Source organism: Heteronotia binoei, chromosome 9, assembly GCF_032191835.1.
Source record: "Heteronotia binoei isolate CCM8104 ecotype False Entrance Well chromosome 9, APGP_CSIRO_Hbin_v1, whole genome shotgun sequence".
Lineage (NCBI taxonomy): Eukaryota > Metazoa > Chordata > Lepidosauria > Squamata > Gekkonidae > Heteronotia > Heteronotia binoei.
In genome coordinates, this window is record NC_083231.1 from 32,218,987 (window position 1) to 32,238,641 (window position 19,655).

At 38.9% G+C, this 19,655-nt stretch overlaps 1 protein-coding gene and 1 non-coding gene across 2 annotated transcripts in view; one reads left to right on the plus strand and one right to left on the minus strand.

The window, feature by feature from the left end:
- The window catches only part of ZDHHC2 (zinc finger DHHC-type palmitoyltransferase 2), a 39,628-nt gene extending 23,540 nt beyond the window's left edge, over nt 1-16,088 (plus strand). Inside the window, exons 4-13 of the mRNA XM_060246406.1 lie at nt 796-916; nt 2,714-2,783; nt 4,402-4,434; nt 4,917-5,037; nt 6,534-6,666; nt 6,772-6,898; nt 7,005-7,097; nt 9,566-9,675; nt 10,215-10,290; nt 10,460-16,088. Of these exons, the coding sequence (XP_060102389.1) occupies nt 796-916; nt 2,714-2,783; nt 4,402-4,434; nt 4,917-5,037; nt 6,534-6,666; nt 6,772-6,898; nt 7,005-7,097; nt 9,566-9,675; nt 10,215-10,255 (849 nt within the window). The 3' untranslated portion in view covers nt 10,256-10,290; nt 10,460-16,088. The remainder of the gene's footprint in view (nt 1-795; nt 917-2,713; nt 2,784-4,401; nt 4,435-4,916; nt 5,038-6,533; nt 6,667-6,771; nt 6,899-7,004; nt 7,098-9,565; nt 9,676-10,214; nt 10,291-10,459) is intronic.
- On the minus strand, nt 1,833-1,905 carry TRNAS-GCU (transfer RNA serine (anticodon GCU)). The gene has a single exon. It is a non-coding gene; the product is annotated as a tRNA-Ser (tRNA).
- Nucleotides 16,089-19,655: the final 3,567 nt, after the last annotated feature.

The window sequence follows — 19,655 nt, forward strand, 5'->3', positions numbered from 1 at the left end:
TGATTTAAACAACTGACCAAGGACTGCCTGCTTGCTTCTGTTCAACAGTAGTCACCCCATGAAAGTCAGCGTAATATAGTGGTTGGAGTTTCAGACTAGGATCAGACTTCAGACTTTTTTTCACTATGAAGAAAGGCAGGAAATGAAGTAAATAAAAAAGAAATAAAGCTAAAGATGGAGACCTGATAAATGGTTGGTGGGTGGCAAAGAATGAAGGAAGCAAGGAAAGGTGAGGATATGGGATGTTCCTGGAAGAGGGGAAAAGGAAATAGTGTGGGGATGGGGACACGGGGGGAGTGAGGTACCCCCTTCCACACACCACAAGTCTTTGCTGGTTTCCCTCTGTGCAGCTAGGAATAGCCTGGTTGCAGGCAGCGCACAACTTGACCAGACTTCTCCCAGGGAGTGGCTGCCAAAAATAGGGAAGGAGGGAAAGCTGAAGATGGGGGCGGGGAGCTAATAAAGATAAGTTGGCTAGTGAGTGGGGATGCAGAGGAGGAAATGAGGAAATAGTGGGGGAAAGGGAAATGAGATGAGATGTCTATTTGTTTTTCTGTAACAAGTATTTGTGTAATGTTACCAGTTTTGTTTTGTTTCTTTACAGTTTTGTTTTGTTCCTTTACAAATTTAACAAAGTGAATACTGTAACATCTAACTAGAAAACTTTATGAAGTAATCTGTGCTTGTTTCCAGATTATGTCTAATTATTAACATTCAATAATCTGGTATATAATTAAGTCTGCCTTTTAGGATGTGTGAAAGGGTTACCTTAGCAATTACTACATTTTTTTCCAGTTCTACCTGACCTATGCAGACAAAGAATTGTTGGAAAGAGAACCTAGAGGTGAAACTCCTCAAGAAGTGTTGAAGAGAGCAGCCAAGGACCTCCCTGTCTATACAAGAACAATGTCTGGAGGTAAACATTTGTCAATAGCGGTGTTATGATGTATTTTTTGTATTTAACAGAAGACCACTAACAGATACTCCGGTGCCATCTAAAATTATATTGGGGTAGCCATGTTAATCCTAAATTATAGTTATTTTAAAAAGTGGGTGGCACCATTGTAAGGCAGGGCCTGGTGTAGGTTCCCTCATCCAGATGAAAGGGTTTTCCAGTGGAGGATGAGGAGGACTGGTAAGCAACTGGGATTTCCTTAGCCAGGGTGTGCTTTCATGCTCCCTTCAGGATTTCTTTCTTCCCAGGAACTGCGAGCAGGGAGGTGCGCTGTTTGCTTTTGCTTCTGGGAGCAGCCATTTTGAGTTTGACTCTGCCTCACTTACTCCCTCTCAAAATTTTGGAGGTGCTTGTAGCCTCAAAAAAGGTTGGGGAACCCTGCTTTATCTTATAGATTTGTTAATTTTACAGATTTAGTGTTTTTCTTCATGATATAAAGCTGTAAAATAAGGAAATCAGTAATTTTATAGATACAGATTAGAGAAGATATTCTTGTTTAATAAAAACAATACTGTAGCTGTTGGGGCAATATATTACTTCTTCAGTTTGACTTCAGGACTTGTTTGCCCCAATTGAAAATCCATTATTTGACTGAGGGAAGTATAATATTGATTTCTTCTGGATCTTTCAGGAGTTTATGGTGTCATTTGTTCATGGCATACTTTTGGATTGATTAAAGTAAAGGGTGGGGACCATTTGTATAGCAAGTCCAACTCTACTTTGAAATACCAGAAAATATTGAACATATGAAGCTGCCGTATACTGAATCAGACCCCTTTGGTCCATCAAAGTCAATATTGTCTACTCAGACTGACAGCCGCTCTCCGGGGTCTCAAGCTGAGGTTTTTCATACATATTTGCCTGGACCCTTTTTAGTTGGAGATGCCGGGGATTGAACCTGGGACCTTCTGCTCAGCAAGCAGATGCTCTGCCACTGAGCCACCATCCCTTTGCTTATGTTATGTTACTGTCGCTTTACTTACTTCTACATTACTGGAAGTTACTCTTTTCATGGAAAATCTGTTGCCTCCACATGGTATGTGTTCCCCCAAATGGAGATCATGCCTTGGCATTGAAAGAGAGCTCTTGCACAATGGCATGCTCAGTGTGAACATGACCTGTGGGCCTCTCAAGGCTTTCTCCTTGGAGCTGGCTGTGAACAGAGAGTAACTGTGTGGATCTTCTACTGGCAGCCAGTATAGGGCGGGAGTTGAGCTAAGCTCCAGTGTACTCCTCCTTAGCCTTTTTTTCCCTCTTCCCAGCTGACCTGCAGTGCAGATGCCATTCCCACCCATTTCTGCACTACTCACTGATGCCCTGCAGTGTGTGTAGGAGGGTACCTTTTCTTACCTTGTGAAGAAGCAGCCATTAATTCTCCTGGGATCTGTTCTCTTTCATGCTTTTTAATGATCAAATGAAACCACAGGGAGAGTTTGTATGTTACCAGTATGCTGGTGCACTGTATGTTTTCTTTCTGTACTGACCAGATATGGCCATTTTGTCTTTGAATGATTGCCTTGGGTTGGTAACTAACTGGATGAGGATGAATAAATTGAAAGTTAGTGCTCTTAACAGAAGTTAAGATGTCAGTTCTTTCCTACCTGGAAGAGAAACATGAATCTCTTTGCAGAACAAACATTTCTGCTACTTCCAAATTCTTGTTTCATTCTCTGAGACCAGAAGAAGAGTAACAGTTTTAAAAGCATTTCCACAAATCAGCACTCACATTAAACGGAGCACTTTCTCCTTCCTTTGTAGCTATCAGATACTGTGACCGATGCCAACTTGTAAAACCAGATCGTTGCCATCACTGCTCTGCCTGTGACGAGTAAGACACAGATCTTGCAAGGCTAAGTAGCATTCACTGCATCCTCTGTTAATGCTGAGGAAAACACATGTCTAAAATACCACCATGAACTACTGGAGAAATCACACAGTTACTATTTATTAGGAATTATTTTCAGTCTAAAATAATGTGTATCAGTGTAAGGTGAAATCCTGCCGTTATTGACATAGGTACAAGGCTCATTGATCTCAATGGGACATGAATGAGTTACTGCTTACATAATTGTGCCCATCATATTTTGGATTATTGCATTTAGCATACTTTAGCAGTGATCAGCTTCTATTTGAAACTTAGAGCTGCACAGTATGATACATACACTTGGTAGATGTGCACACTTAAATCTTATGATAGTATTGAAGAAAGGACAGTTGGTAGGTCTGTAGGCTGAGTGAGAAGATAATGCAACTTTCTGTTCACTTCAGGGTTCCCTAGATTTATGCCCACCTGATGTACATTATAAGAGACCTGCTGAGTCAAACTAGCGGTCCACCTAGTCAAGTACGGTGTTCCCTCTAAGCTGAGTTAGTGTGAGCTAGCTCATAGATTTTTAGCCTCCAACTCACACATTTTTGTCTTAGCTCAGGAAGGGTGACCCCAGAGCACACTGATTTATGCAGTAGCTCACAACTTTAATGCCAGTAGCTCACAAATTAGAATTTTTGCTCACAAGACTCTGAAGCTTAGAGGGAACATTGGTAGAATATGGATTCAGACATAGAACATTATAGAGTTGATTTCTTTGTTTTCCCAGTTTTTCAGAATTTAAATTTACATTATTTTTTGAATTGTTTTGTGTTTCTATAGGAAGTGTATAGTATGTGTCATTTATGAGAAATTAAAGTGATTTACATCACATTTTTTACTTGGCCATTGTATTTGAAGCAGGGATCTTTGCAATCTCACTTATCATGAGATCTGTGCACTCCTAATGATCTTATCTCAGTTCTCACTGCAAGAGGAGATATGAAGAATGCAGCATTGAAGAGTATAGTGACTAGAGAGTCCGACTAGAACCTGGGAAATCCAGGTCCTGTTCCTGTTCCATACTCTTCCATAGAAGCTTGCTTGGTGACCTTGGGCCAGTCACACACTCTCTGTTTACTCTGTCTCACTGGGTTGTTTTGAGGATAAAATGGAGTAAGTAAATATATGTGAGTCACATAAAAATCAGCACTAACAGCAGGATTCACTTTTTAAAAAACTGTGGAACTTTTTGTGATATTTTGATGTTAACCCTTGGCTATCGTTACCTGTTCTTGAAATCCTGAAACAACTTGCAGTTAATCTTACTTAATTCAGCAAACCTACCAGGAATAGAATAGTTTCAGGATTTACCACAGGTGAGGGCAGCTCCCAATAAGACTTCATGTATGTTGGTACAGTTAAATGTATCATAAGTATTTTGCTCTGGCATTGTAGAGCATCCACCTTTTAACAGTAAGTTCTATAGAATAAATTATAGATATTAAATATGGTGAGGTAAGCTTTTTATCCAGTCAAGCAAATCCTTTGTATTCCTGTGTAAATACCTTGAATCATGACATGAATAATAATAATTCAGTTTTGCCTTATAGTAACTAGTCATTTGTCTTTTTTTAAGATGTATTTTGAAAATGGACCATCATTGCCCTTGGTGAGTAAACGCATTACTTCCACTGTTTAGACTTGATAATATGCTGGGAAATAAAATGCCTTCCCCGAGATGATGAGGATTGTTTTGCCCTTAGTGTGAAAGTATCATTCACTCAGAACTAGTTCTAGTAACAGAATGTCATTATACAGTTGAAGGGGTGGTAGCCTTTTTGCAGTTATGGCTAGATGTGGTTGCTGCCTTTTGCTTTAAAAAGAAAATTAACATAGATGTATATACCTTTGTTGGTGAAAAGGAGCAAATAGCACAGAACTAAAATAAATAAAAAGTTCACAAAATGTCAGGGAGAAGAGGGTAGAATTATCTACTGTGGCTTGTGGAGGAGGAGGATTTTTTTTTAAAAAAAAAATTATTTGTATTTATTTTTGTTTAGTAGATTTATATTCCGCCCTTTCCTATAGGTGTGCTCAGGGAGGATTACAGATGTATATGTGTTTATTTTCAGTGATTTCTGCTTTTCACAGGGTGAACAACTGTGTTGGATTCTCCAATTACAAGTTTTTCCTCCTTTTCTTGGCATATTCTCTGTTATACTGCCTTTTCATTGCTGCAAGTGATTTACAGTATTTTATTAAATTCTGGACGGTATGTCTTAAAGATATTCTGGGTTTAAGATGTGTAGATTTCAAATGTAAATTTGTTGACTGATACAGTAATGTTCTTAAGTAAGCAGTTTCTAGACAATGATTTGGGTCCTAACTGTGTTTTCTGCTAACTGAAGGCCGGTGGAAGGGGGGGGGGGCGGAAAGGGACACAGATTCTTGTTGATTTTCCCCCAACCACTCTATGTTGTTCCTGTGGAACCCCCCCCACACACACACACACAAAGGTGTTACAGTCTAGAAGTGGAAATATCAGTGTTCGCTGGGGAGAAATATGGGGTAAAAATTGCCTAATAAAGAAGAAGAATCTCAGAGCAGTCACAATCTTCTTTACTTCCCCCCCCAACAGACACCCTGTGAAGTGGGTGGGGCTGAGATAGGCTTGCCAATCCCCCTGCTTCAGGGTAATCAGAAAGCAGGGGGAGGGAAGAGAAATATCTGCTGGGAACTCTGTTGTTCCCTATGGAGACTGATTCCCATAGGAAAAAATGGAGAATTGATCCGCGGGTATCTGGGGCTCTGGGGGGGGGGGCTGAGTTTTGAGGTAGAGACACCAAATTTTCAGTATAGCATCCAGCGCCTCTCCCAAAAGGGGGTCCAATTCTATGAGCCCCAAAAGAAGGTGCCACTATCCTTCATTATTTCCTGCGGAAGGAAGGCATTTTAAAAGGTCCCTTTAAAGGTGATGGCCAAAACTCCCTTTGGAGTTCAATTGTGCTTGTCACATCCTTGCTCCTGACTCCACCCCCAAAGTCTCCTGGCTCCACCCCCAAAGTCCCTAGATATTTCTTGAATTGGACTTGGCAGCTCTTGTCTGAGAGGGCTCTCACAGCAGCTGCCCTTTCAAGGACAACTCCTACGAGAGCTATGGCTGACCCAAGGCCATTCCAGCAGCTGTAAGTGGAGGAGTGGGGTCTTAAACCCAGTTCTCCCAGGTAAGAGTCCACGCAGTTAACCACTACACCAAACTGACTCTTGCCAGTTCAGTTCTGCTGTGCAGGCACAGCAGAGGATCCAAGCCAATTAAACTGTTTAGATTTTCTTGAGTTTCATGACTATTGTAGCAGAAGGCAGAAAAAAACGAATATTCTGAATATTTGAAAGACTGGCACTAGAACTTAAAGTTTCCTTACATTGGCTACCAGTGACCATAAACAATGTTTGAAATATTTTATACTATTTCATCTTTTAATACTAGGAGGGTTTTCAGGTGGTGTCACTTAGAAAACTGGCCACTATAACTAAGTGGTCACATCTAAAAAAGATTATTTGTAATTACGAACAGGAACTTGTTGCAGCAACCTACACATTTTGTGGACATTAATAAGAATATGAATGATAGCATTTTCAGTTTTTGAGACATGATATTAATATCAACTTGAGTCAACACTTCTTTTTTTAAAAAAAATCCGTTTATACAACTAAAGCAGTAGCTATATTCTGCTTCTCAACCACTCTGTTTTCTTCTCTTCTTTATAGAATGGCCTTTCAGATACTCAAGCCAAGTTCCATATCATGTTTTTATTCTTTGCTGCAGCCATGTTCTCTATCAGCTTATCCTCTCTTTTTGGATATCACTGTTGGCTGGTCAGCAAAAATAAATCAACACTAGGTAAGTAATGTTGTTTAGTTGGCGTAATTATCCTAGCCTATCCCCTGGCACACATACTTCTGTTTAAACATGTTAGGAAATCTAAACATGTATTTGTTTTTCTAGAGGCATTCAGAGCACCCATTTTCCGACATGGAACAGATAAGAATGGATTTAGCTTGGGCTTCAGCAAAAATATAAGACAAGTCTTTGGAGATGAGAAAAAACACTGGTTCTTGCCCATTTTTTCTAGGTAGATATCCTGCTAAATGGGAATTGTTACCATGTATCTGAAGCTAGTATTTAGAATGTTGTTTGGCTAAGTGAAATGTTGCTGACTCATTTTGTTCTTTTTCCAGTCAAGGGGATGGCTGTTCCTTTCCTACTTGCCTTGTTACCCAAGATCTTGAACAAGCTTCCACTCCTTCTGGACTCATTTCAGCAAACAAAAAGTAAACCCATATTTCTTCCTTGTTAAAAGTTGTTGCTTACCTTGGTAAATGTATAATTTAGATATATGTGAGAATATTATAAAATGGATTTAGGTCTTATAAGTAATCTTTTCCTAACATCCAAAGATAACTGTTGTTTGTACAAAGAGGCAGATAACATTCTTTAGCATGGTACTGAAACAAGGCAAAACCCATGTTTCTACAGGGAGGACATTGGTTGGTTGTGCAATTATCCACACCTTCATGAGAAAAATATGGAATTATGGCAAAGCATAGCATGCTGTCAGAACATTTTAAGAATGCAAAAGATAAGAACATGGGCAACTGATTCTTATTCTACAAAGTCTATTTTAGAGACCATTTTCTTCTAATATCAGTCCTATACCTTTCTGTTTCTCATATATATATATATATATATATATATATATATATATATATATATATATATATATATATATATATATATATATATACACATACACATTTTTTTAAAAAATTAAGGCTTATCATTTGGATTGCTTACCATCATCTCACTCTGTCACGTAGCCCAAAGAGGGAATGGAATGAGGTGATCAAGAGACCAATTTAAAATTAAAGAAGAGAAAGAGAAAAATCAAAAAGAATTATAATACCCTAATTTGCATCTCATTTATCACATTTCACAGTAGCATTTTTTCATCTCAATTCTTTATCAGTAGCCTGGGGGTGCTACTGGAGCTTTCCTTGTCAATGGAGGCCCAGCTAGCAGCCACTGCTAAATCCGCCTTTTTTCATCTGAGGCAGGCGAGGCAGTTGGCTCCCTTCCTGGATCCATTCAACAGTGATCCATGCCCCTGTGCTAAACCAGGAAACTGCAGCTAGTGCAGAACGCGGCAGCCAGACTGTTAATGGGACTCCCTAAGTGGGAGCACATACAGCCTAGGCTGCGGGAACTGCACTGGCTGCCAATTGTGTACCGGATTCGTTGCAAGGTGCTGGTTATTACCTTTAATATGGCCGAGGACCTGCCTACCTTAGGGACCGTCTCTCCCCATATGTTCCCCAGAGAGTACTGAGATCTAGCTCGCAAAATCTGCTGACAATCCCTGGGCCAAACGAGGCCAAATTGAAAATGACAAGGGAGAGGGCCTTCTCGGTTACAGCTCCCCACTGGTGGAACCAGCTACCAGAAGAGGTACGGGCCTTGCGGGACCTTAACCAATTCTGCCAGGCCTGCAAGACTGTCCTCTTCCAGCTGGCCTTTTAATGTGGAATTATTGTACCATCGTCATGCAAAGCTATGTTAATTTAAGATCGTAGCACCAAATTAATCTGTGTTTTTAAATTGTCATTTTAATTGATGGTTTTAATGTAATTGTATATTTAATTTAGGAATAACTGTTATGTAATTGGGGTATTTTATTATTGTACTACTGTAAAGCCGTATTTTATGTTATGTAAGCCGCCCTGAGCCTGTTTCAGCGGGGAGGGCAGGATATAAATTAAAAATTATTATTATCTCACTGTATTGCAAGACAGCTGATCACTTTAATCATTTTAATCACAGTATTTTCCTTTTTCCTTGGTTTTAGTCTAGTGCCACTGTGTTCTGCTTACATAGCCCAAAGGTCTGTTATGTTGAGGTAGTTGGATATCACAGACAGGGAGCTTTTTGATTCAGGGAAGATGTTTATAGTGTACTTTGCACAATGTCTCTTTGTTTGTAATAGCTAAAAATACGATATGGCTTTCTTGATATGTTTTCAGTTCTTGCTGCTTTAGGCCAGACTCCCTGTGGCCATGAGCACCAAATGTGGTGTCGTGCAAAAGCCACTACTCATGTGATATTTCAATAATTAGTTAGTGGAAACAGAACCCAGGAGGTATTTTAAATTATACTCCATGTAGTCAACACCACACCACACCACATGCTGTGGGGCAGTCGTAGGGGCTGTTCTGTGGAGGTGAGAGAATATCATGTAAAGAAGTATCTCATTTTACCAGTCTGTTTCTCAACATTACCAGCACCAGCTGTCAATTAACATCATGCAAAATACAGGAAGTCCTTTTAGTATGTAGTTATAAATTATTTGCTTGATACCACATGAGGCAATGTTGTCAGCCTGCTTTCAGTCACTTGTTAGATTTTTTATTTTCTGAGCTTGCTTCTAATTTGATTTCTCGTAGTGCTGAGCTGCTTGTATTAATTTTGCAAAAAGACCATCTCTCCCTAAGGATTGCTCTCTGGTTGCTTTCTTCAGCAACAGAAACCTAAGCTCATTCCTTGTATACTGCTCCCCAGCACTAAAAGACCTGGTTACGTATATGTATTACTTTCATATTATAAAATATGTAAAATTCAAAAATGCCTGCATATTACTTTCTTAGAATATTTATGGGTTAATGAGTGAAGTGAAGCTTCTTGTCACCTCACCTTGGTAATCTTAAATCTTTTGCTTCTTTTTGCATAATGTATTGCTTTCTAATAGTGAGAGTCACCATTTTCCAGCAAAGCCATTACGAGACTCCCAAAGCCACCTTCTTACTGACGCTCATTCTTGGACGGAAACTAATGCAAGCATTGAGAAGAACAAACTAGGTAAGAGAGTTTTTTATATACTGAAATATTTTTAGGTGTGGCTTTATAGTTTTAAGCCAACAAACTTAATTTCTATCATATGTGAAAAGAAAATGAATTCTTGTACATATCAAACTCTGTACAAAGAGACTAATAAGTTTATGCACTTCAGAAGGTGGCCATTAGAGAGAGGGTCTTTGGGATAATGGCTTTCCAGCAGTGGAATACACTACATAAACATGCTAGTTTTCTGTGCCTCCTTCACACCTTTCAGCAGACATGAGCATTGCTATCTTTCACAAATGCCATAGCAGTAAATCACCTTGACTGGTGCCTATTAGGTGTGTCTCTGTCCTTATTTCTCTTGAACTATTATTTGAGTTTATTTCTCTTGCTGAAAGTAGGGTGGGGAGTTGTCCCTATATACAAAGACCCAGGAGGACAAAAGTTACTTACCAATCAAGGATAATTTCAAGATCTTGTCTAAAGACAATTTAATTTGCCTGTTCCATTTTTAAAAATTGCTTTAGTAGTGTTGTTTTATTATTTTTTTCCCCAAGGTATGAGCAATCCTGCACTAACTATGGAAAATGAAACCTAGCAAATTCAAGTTAAAAAGTATCCTGGATGTTCAAGGTAAGTTGGTGATGGTTTTTCTAAACTTTGTTAGGATGTTCTGTAACTTCTTTATAGGTGATAACTATAATCTGACATGCAGACAAAGAACCTGTGAGAATTTGTCAGGCACATCACTCATTTAATGTGTTCCCTTTTCAATTTAGTGTGCTTTAATGCTTTCTTATAGCTTGGAACTGTTGCTGAGAGGAAGAAGGATTCTTCCACAACATCAGCATCCATCAACCAGCTGTTCCAGTCCACTGCTGTGTGGATGGGTTTAGAAGATATTTCAAGACCTAATTTATCTGTCTTCATATCATTGCTTGAAATACAAGACCTGTTGTCACCTCTTGATGTGTATAGAAGAATGTTTTGGTTAACACAAAGTATTGTTAAAATTCAAAAGGCAAGTCTTGAACATTATAGATGGAAAACAGGAAGTCTTTCATTAAGACATAAAAGAGAACACTTAACCCTTTGCAATGTAAGGGTGTTTTATGCATTTGCATTGGTACTTCAGGTATTGATAACCTGTCTGTGCTCATGCAGCAATTCTTCATTCTTTAAATCTTGCCTCTGGTTTCCAGGTGCACACCTATCCTTAAAGCTGGGAATATGTAAACAGTTTTGATCTATTGATCAATTAGACGTGATCAAACTGTATTTTGATTTCTGCCTTTCAGCAGAGTTAGTGATACAGTGTTAAACTGATCTCTAATAATTGAAAGACAACCGTACCTACGTTACCCCTTTTCTCCTTCATGCAGATTGTCTACATAATTAATTCACACTGGAGAAGCAAAATCATACAAACCTAATTATGTGTATCTAAGGGCACACAGTTTAAAATGTCAGAGAATAATCTTTTGAAACTAAACTTACTATTTGGTACCCAATTATATGGGAAATATCTGATACTAATATTTCTTAAGAACTGTTGATATGATAATCTTATCTTAGGTTTGTTCCTTTTAAGAGACTGATTTAATAACAGTATTGTCAAAGTTTGACGTACTATCCTTGAATTGCAGCATTCCTCATTACCCTGATGATGTATATTCGAGGAGATGGGTGTTATTATGTAATATATACTGTGGTTCTGATCACACTGATGAAGCCAAGAGGGCCTTGCAGAAGAACATTTTAAATTAAACTAGCCCATTGTGCAGGCCTTCAGGATAGGTTTTGTCGAATCAGTTCTGCTTTAAGATTTTTTTTTCAGAGAGTTTTGAAGCCAACAAAATTGCATTGTTACAAACATATCAGTGCCTTTGCATGCACCATTCGGCAGATGAAGTGTCAGATTTAATGTAACACAGTTGGTTTAAATAAAGTACAGGGTGGTCATATTTAATTCCAAAATAGTTCATACTCTTGATTTCATTTTTAGCCAAGAAACTGAGGTGATGAAATCATACAGTTCATTCTCAGGCAACCATTGAAAATTAAAAATCGTAGCTTTCAAAGTCGATTTGGCAATCATTTTTTTTCATAAGTAAAGTATAAAGTATATGACATTGTGCATAAAATACAAACATCTTCAGAAGCATGAAGAAGTTTTAGAATGTCATGCCTGAGATGATTAGTGCTTTTCTACTATTTCAGAAAACCATTATTTTTTTATTTACACTTCCTGCAACACAAAATAGATACAACTTTGATCATTACTTCAAAATGATTCTCTTTGGGATGGCTGTAAAATCCATTTAGAGATAGCATGACGTCTCTGTAGTATTATTGCAGCTATACAATAGTGGATTTGGAGGGTCTTATTTCCAGCATTTTAATTCATACTAAGACTGTTTGCAGGCTCAATCACCAAAAGTGCCAGAACATGACTCCTTGGAGTAGGATATTTGAGAACCTTGTGTGCAGTAGCACATAGTTTTACACAATATATGTAGCCATTTTGCAGCTGCTAGTTGCCATAGCATAGTTGTATTTTCTTTAATGTTACTATTAATTTGCTTCTCTTTTTCAAGCTTGGAATCAATCAGAAAAAATAGGAATAGAATGGACAAAAGACTTACTTTCAGTGCTCAGTCATCATGCACCTATTGTGTTGTGTGTGCTAGTTGCAGGGCTGCCTTTAATATTTACCTGTGCTCATTAAAATATGTGTAAAAATGAAGTGAAAATACTCAAAGCTGGAATTCAGTTTTCATATGATACATTTATTACAAGTAAAATATGCCTGAAATATAATTTTTTAGCAAAATGCAGAGAACATTTAAAATGACTGTCTTCCCTGCTTTGTAGAAAAGGCTGATGTGTACATTCTGTCTGATTGTATTTTTTTTCTTTTGGGGGGAAGGGAGGTTTCATGCAGAATAATGCTGCATTAGGGTTTTTTCCAGCTGTCCACTTGTTAGAAGGCAGAAAGTGAAGACTGGGAGGATGAATGGCTCTTGTACCTCAAAGCTGAACGTATTATCTCTGAAGCAAATTGTATTGATTTTAGTGAGCAGTGGAACCTTCCACTGAAAGCATGAGGAAGCAGGGCCAGGGGACAGCACTAACCCTAAACAAAGGACAAGGTGGAGACTGTTTTGGGGTAGAAACAGGATTCTTGACAACTTGTATAATTTATCATTTGGGAAGACAAATTTCCTATGGTGCAAAATTGGGGCAGGGGAGACTATGGTTTCTATTGGAAGGGAATTTTCTCTTATTACAGCTCCACATTTACCCCTTAGGGTGTTCCTAAGGGTCCCTGTCCCCCAAGAGCAATATTGGAAGGCGAGGGGGGAGAGAGATGCCTTCTAAGAGCAGAAACCAAACTCTGGACCCACCTCTTGCTCAGTTCATTCTAGAACAGCCCCATAATACACTTCAGATATTCTGTTTGTTTATTCTCTCACAAATACACATTCATAGTTCACTGTGTACACGTTAACGGTACATATCCAGAACCGTTATAGGAAGTGTCAGTTGGCTGACCTGCTGTAGAATAACTTCAGCATCACTATAGCTTTCGTTCGGTGTTCTTTTGTATGAGATGTTCTGACTTTTTACAGAAAATGTTTTTGATGTAAAGATTGGGATTTCTTGAATGGTATTTTCAATGCTATCTGCACAGTACTTTAATATGAAAAAGTGAGAAAGAAAACTGCCAGTCTTTCTGGTTACCTTTACAATTTTAGAACAATTTTGACTAACTTTTATTTATTTTGGTTTTTGCACAGCAAAGAAGTGAGCTGATAAGCTAGTGGAATAGCCAAAATTAAGAAACTAGTAATTTTTTAGATTAAGATTTCAGCTGACCAGTAATATAGTAAGGTGACCTTGCCCCATATAGCAGAAGTTGTCACTATAAATAGATTGTCAAACTACTGCACATGGGATCAGGTATCATGCACATGCATACTTCCCTGTAATTAGACAAATTTAATACAGTCTTACAGAACTAGATAAAATGCTGTATCTATATCTTTAAGAAAATATCATGGCAGCTATGTTACAGTTTGATATGACCCCTTGTATATAACAACACTGTCCTAGTATATTATGCACTTGGGTGAATATTCTCGAACTGTGGGGCAGCCAGGCACATCCCACGCTAGGGTGCTGCTTGTGGCAATCATCATCCCAATCCTTGGAATACTTTTACCTGGCCATTCTCCCCCCCCCCCACACACACACAAAATGATAATTACAACAGGCAGTTGTACTACATGCATATTTCTGATATCCACAATTCAACTGGGGGGCTGAACTGGATGGGTAGGTAGCTCAAACTGGTACGAACCCAACTGGTAGTACCCAGTTATCACAAGTTTCCTTAAACCAAACTTTCCTGATTGATGGCAAAGGGATTGATGGGAAATGAAAGTACATTTGTACTTTCCAGACTTGTGAAATATTTGCATGTATCAAACTCACAGCATAAGTTGGTGCTCCTAGCTATTATCTCTCTGAGTACATGGAAGTTATTACTGATTAATAACCATGATCTGCCATACTTGTTAATGGTTATTCAAATAAGTGGTCTTCAAGGCCAGGTGGGTATGCTTATGTAAAATAGACATTTAAGAACTGGTTCAGACCATCAGTGGTTCCGTAGATATTCAGTCAGCATTATATACACTTCCAGGCAAGTTTTCAGACATAGTGTATGAGAGTGTGTGCAGGAACTGTGCAATTTAACAGCCTCACCCCTTCGTAGGGTAGTTGTCAGAGCTTGACAGGTGTTTTAAAAATACTTGAATGATTTTAGAAACATATTGCTGGGTAGAACTGAAGTAATAAAATTATAAATCTCATTTTTCAGTTTTGTTTAAAAGGAGCAGCTTTATCTTCCATAATTATTACATACTGGGCAGTAAAAACGAAATGCATTGTAGCATTATCAGAATTACTTAGGAGAGTTTGTGTGGTGCATCTGTAAAGGTCCTTCAGTTCCAGTTTATTTTTTTCAAATGTGCTTGTGATGATGGAGTACTGCATTTTACCAAGCTGTGTTAACTTTTTTTCATAAGCAGATAGAATACTGCCCCGGTAGACTATTGAGAGCTCTCTATGTTTAATCAGATTTTTTTAACAGGGAAAGGAGTGCTTTCATAAGCAGAATGATTCCTACCTTAATCTTTTAGATTTCTACCTAAGCATCCAACAGAATTGAAGAAACAAATTAAACATAGCATTTCCAGTCACCCGGTGGCAAATCTGAAATATTTTCAATCACTACAAAATATGCACAGAAAATAGGCACAACAGTATTATTCTTCAGAAATCTCATAGCCAGGAACGAATGTATATAGGACCAACCAAAATGGACACAAAATACTGTACAAGCTTTAAGACCTTTGGTCCAGAAACAGTACTGCTTTAATACAGCACTTACAACAGCTTTTGAGATCAAAATCTCTGTACAGCCTTGGCTGTAAATTACTTCTTTCATAGAAGAAAACCATGACCTTGAAATAATATAATGGCAAGCTGAACTAATTAGGAAGTAAGTTGTGGAACTGGCCTGGCCCTCCCCTTCTCAGTCCCAGACCACTATTTTGGAAGGTAGGTAACTGCTTGGCTAATTAATGCACCAGAAACTAATTACAAACCACAGTAGTAAAACATGACCTGCCACTGAGGACTATACAAAATATATAACACCATTCTGCATTAGCAAGGCAAAGTATTGGAAGGAATCAAAGTTCTTAATTATGTAATAGGCTCAACCTAGGATCCTCTTACATTCCAGCAACAGACTTTAAGTCTGATGCCAAATCCAGTACAGAGGAAAACAGCGAGAGAAAGCAAAACAAAAAGGTTGCATTTTGCTCTCCACTGGTTAAATCCAGTTATTTAAGTAGTTACTTTTTGGGTGTTACATGGCTTTAGACAAAAGCAAGGTGCATGCATAACGAAAGCAATTATAGAGTGACTGTTGGAAACTAGCCTTTCGGCATACTCAGGGTGCTACGAGTGGACAATTTCATTTCACCTGCAGTGACTCATTCTCAGACATTAATGACAGATTACTCACGGCTTTGTATCCCTCTCCTCGTTTCTTCAATACTTCTGGTGAGTCTTTTGAAGTGGAATGAGGTCAGCCTCAAAATGTTCTGCTCTGGAAGTGCTTTGAACTTCTCATCCTCCTGTATTAAAGAGGCGGGTGGGAACCCTGGAAACCATTCCCAATGCTTGCCTGAATATGCATTGCTAAGAAGCAACACTACATAGCTGTAGATCTTGCACAGAGAGTGGAAACAAATGTTTTGCTTCGCTTCTGTTTGTATTCTGTAAAGCAGTATTATGTATTTTTGTATCACATTAACTTGCTGCTGGAAAAAAAATTAAAAACCTTTAAGATAAAAGACTCATGGTGGACATGCTTTAAATTTTGAGAAGTGAGTGTGAAACTGACAAATAATGCATTATTATTATGACAGACATACTGAACAATGTATAAATGCCTGTAGTAAGGTCAGTTACTTTTCTCAGAGCAGCAAATGGAGATTCCAAGGCCAAAGCCACCCCTTCTCCTTTACACATCTACCTTGCTCTGACCGAGGAACCTCTCTCTCTCACACATACACACTTCCCCAAGTCAGAGAAGTATGAAATGGTGGCTGTGGGCAAAGGATTTGCTGACAATATATTTTGTGAGTGGGACTCCAGGCCAGTGCCATCTACCTTCTCCCAGTGGCCCTCAGGTAGAGGCTGCTAATCAGAGAGCTTGCACTCACCACTGGATTATAAGGAGGAGACCGAGTTCTAAAGAACATACAATGTTAATTAAGATTAGTGGTTGTAGATTTTCCACTGTGTGGCTGTGGTCTTGACATTGTGAGACCTGATGTCTCAGCAACAACTGTGACTGGCATCCTCAGAGGCATAATCAAGAAAACTGGAGTTCTCTCTGGATTACACCTCTGAGGATGCCAGTCACAGTTGCTGGTGAAATGTCAGGTCTTACAATGCCAAAGCCACAGCCACACAGCCCGGAAAATGGACTCCGGCCGTGAAAGCCTTTGACAACATATTAAGATTTTTGGCTCTATACTGCAGTATTTCCAGTGAGAAAAAAGTTGCAGTAGTAACAACTAATATATATATAAGTCCAGGTAGGCAGCTGTGTTGGTCTGCAGTAGTAGAACAGATTTTGAGTCCAGTGGCACCTTTAAGACCAACAAAAGCTTATTCAAGGTGTACGCTTTCATATGCGTGTACGCTTCTTCAGATACATAGAAATAGAACCTAATGTTCAAGACTGTACTGTTATGCACTTTTTTGTCTACTCCTTGTAGTTCAGCAGTTCTTTAGCAGTGGATTGGAAAGGGAAATAGTTGAACTACAAGTTATTACAACTCGAAACCTCCCTCAGGACTTAACAGGGACACTGGTTTCTTATCTCATTCCATATGCTAAATTCATTCAGTCCTCACATATATGTATGCTTACCAAGAAGGGCTAAACATCCTCTGTATTTTAGGGTATTTCTTTTTTGGAACAGTATATTAAAATAGTGACTGTAATGTTATGCAATGAATATTGGAATATGCTCTGACATAACACAGCACTCCACCTCAAAAGAAAGGATGCTGTCATCTAACTCCATGTATGAGAGGAAATGAATGGTGCATAACAGCAGAGTCTCAATTACTCTTAACAATTAAGAAAGATATCTTTACACTTTAGTCTCCTTTGACATATTTATTGCTCCACTGTTTTTTCCTGTAATTAAATCCAAACATATTGTGTCCCATAAACTTGGCTTATTATTGCTATTTAGTCTTTGCGTATGTCAAAACATCTTCATTAAGTTGTATTAAGTTGCTAATTTACTGTTCACTCTATGTAGAGGCATCTGCCTATAAACAAGAAATATTAGCTTCCATTTCTTTGTATCTGAAGAAGTGTGCACGCATGTGAAAGCTTTGAATAAACTTTTGTTCTTCTTAAAGGTGCCCCTGGACCACAAATCTGTTTTAATATTTTAACCTAGTTAGACAATATACATTTGAATATAGCTTTTCAAGCATGGTAGATACAATTCCACGTCAAGAACAGCTGCATGGTTACATCAGATCGGGAACCTTGTTCATCCCAAAGTAAACTGAGCAAGTTGCCCTCAGAGCAGTTATTACTATCACCCTCTTTACACTGTGATTGCTGTTGGGAAGACTGATGAACTTGGGCCTGCTGATGGTGTAAGTGCTGATACTCGTTGAAGGCCTTTTGCTTACACAGTGGAGCCTACTTATAGACCCATCTGGCAAGGCTTATCCTGTTTATATGCAGCACAGGGCTAGCTTAGAGGCTTGTTATGTGGTCTGCTGCAAGGGCCTGTGGTTTCTTAGTCACACTGGGATTAAAACTATAAAGTAACACCAACTAAAAACTGATTCAATTATGAACTCTTTGTGGGAAAGCCATCAACATTAAACTGGTTTATAGCCAGTTTACAGATAGGCAGATAAAGCTCTGCCATAACTGCACCAAACATTAGGTTGCTTTTCAAGCAGCTGTGTCCTAGGCTTGGTTCTCTCAAACAGTAGATGAAACAGGAAACTACTTTTAACTGCAAATGGGGATCTTAACTGAATACTCTATATCAGGGGTGGCCAACAGTAGCTCTCCAGATGTTTTTTGCCTACAACTCCCATCAGCCTCAGCCAGCATGGCTGAGGCTGATGGGAGTTGTAGGCAAAAAACATCTGGAGAGCTACCATTGGCCACTCCTGCTCTATATCATTAAGAACCCGATAGACCAGGAAGATTCTAGCCAAGCTTCCCCTCATTAAGCCACAGTTAACTCACAGAAACCTCATAAGAGTTTTCAAGGCAAGAGATATTCAGCGGTGGTTTGACATTGCCTAACTTTGCATTGCAGTCCTGGACTTTTTTTGGTGATTTCTTATCCAAATACTAACCAGAGCCATCCCTGCTTAGCTTCCAAGATATGGCAAGCCTGGGCTATCCAGGTCAGGGCATTCAAAAATTACTAGCAATCACTAAAGTCCTCTTTCCTGTCCCCATATAATAGCCACAGTTCCTTTAAGGAGATCCCGACAGTAAGAATACTATGTAATATGGACAAGTTTCTTGTCAGCTCTTAATATCTCACTGATATCAAACTCTGGTTGAGGGGGATTCATCCAACATGATCTCCACTGTCTCAGGCAAGGCCTCATTGATGCTCTGAGCAAAAGAAAACTGGTTCTGAAAAACCACTGCTGCGTATTAATGTATAACCAATTGCAGTCTGCTCATATCTACTTTGTCCTCATATTTTCAGACCTTTAATAGTTCAGACATGTTAAAACCCTTTATTCTAGAGTAATCACTTGGTCTGAACAACACCTGAAGAATTCAGAGACCCCCCCCTCGCTTTTATGGCCAGTGACAGAAGCCATCAGTATGAGAAATATGGATGAATGAATGGGTTCAAATTGCAGTAGTAGAAACATTGGATAGTTGTCAGAGAAAAACACTCAGCTATGACTGGGCAAATGATAAACTGAACAAAAGATTCTGGCATCCCACATTTCTGCATTTCAAGAGAGTAGACAAGTAGGACAAACACGGCATTCCTGCCACTGAAGTAGTACTGGACTTTCAAAGCATTACAGTTCTTAATGACTATGAGCAGCCACTGACAGAGGTGGCTTGTAGTTACGAAAGTTCCCTTTCCTTCCACCATATCAGTTCCTTTAAGGAGAATCCTATAACTAAAAGCACGCTTAACAGACCAAACAGCTGTAAAGTTACTATTATGCTCACCGCCTGCAGCACTAAACCTATGAATGGTGAAGCCCGCACTGGGAGCTCAAAAAAAGTACAGCTGAATTAAATATCACTGTAAGAAAGACACAGACGAGATTGGCTGGATAGACAGACATGCCTGTAGAGGTTTCAAAGCAAAACCACCAGTCTGCAGA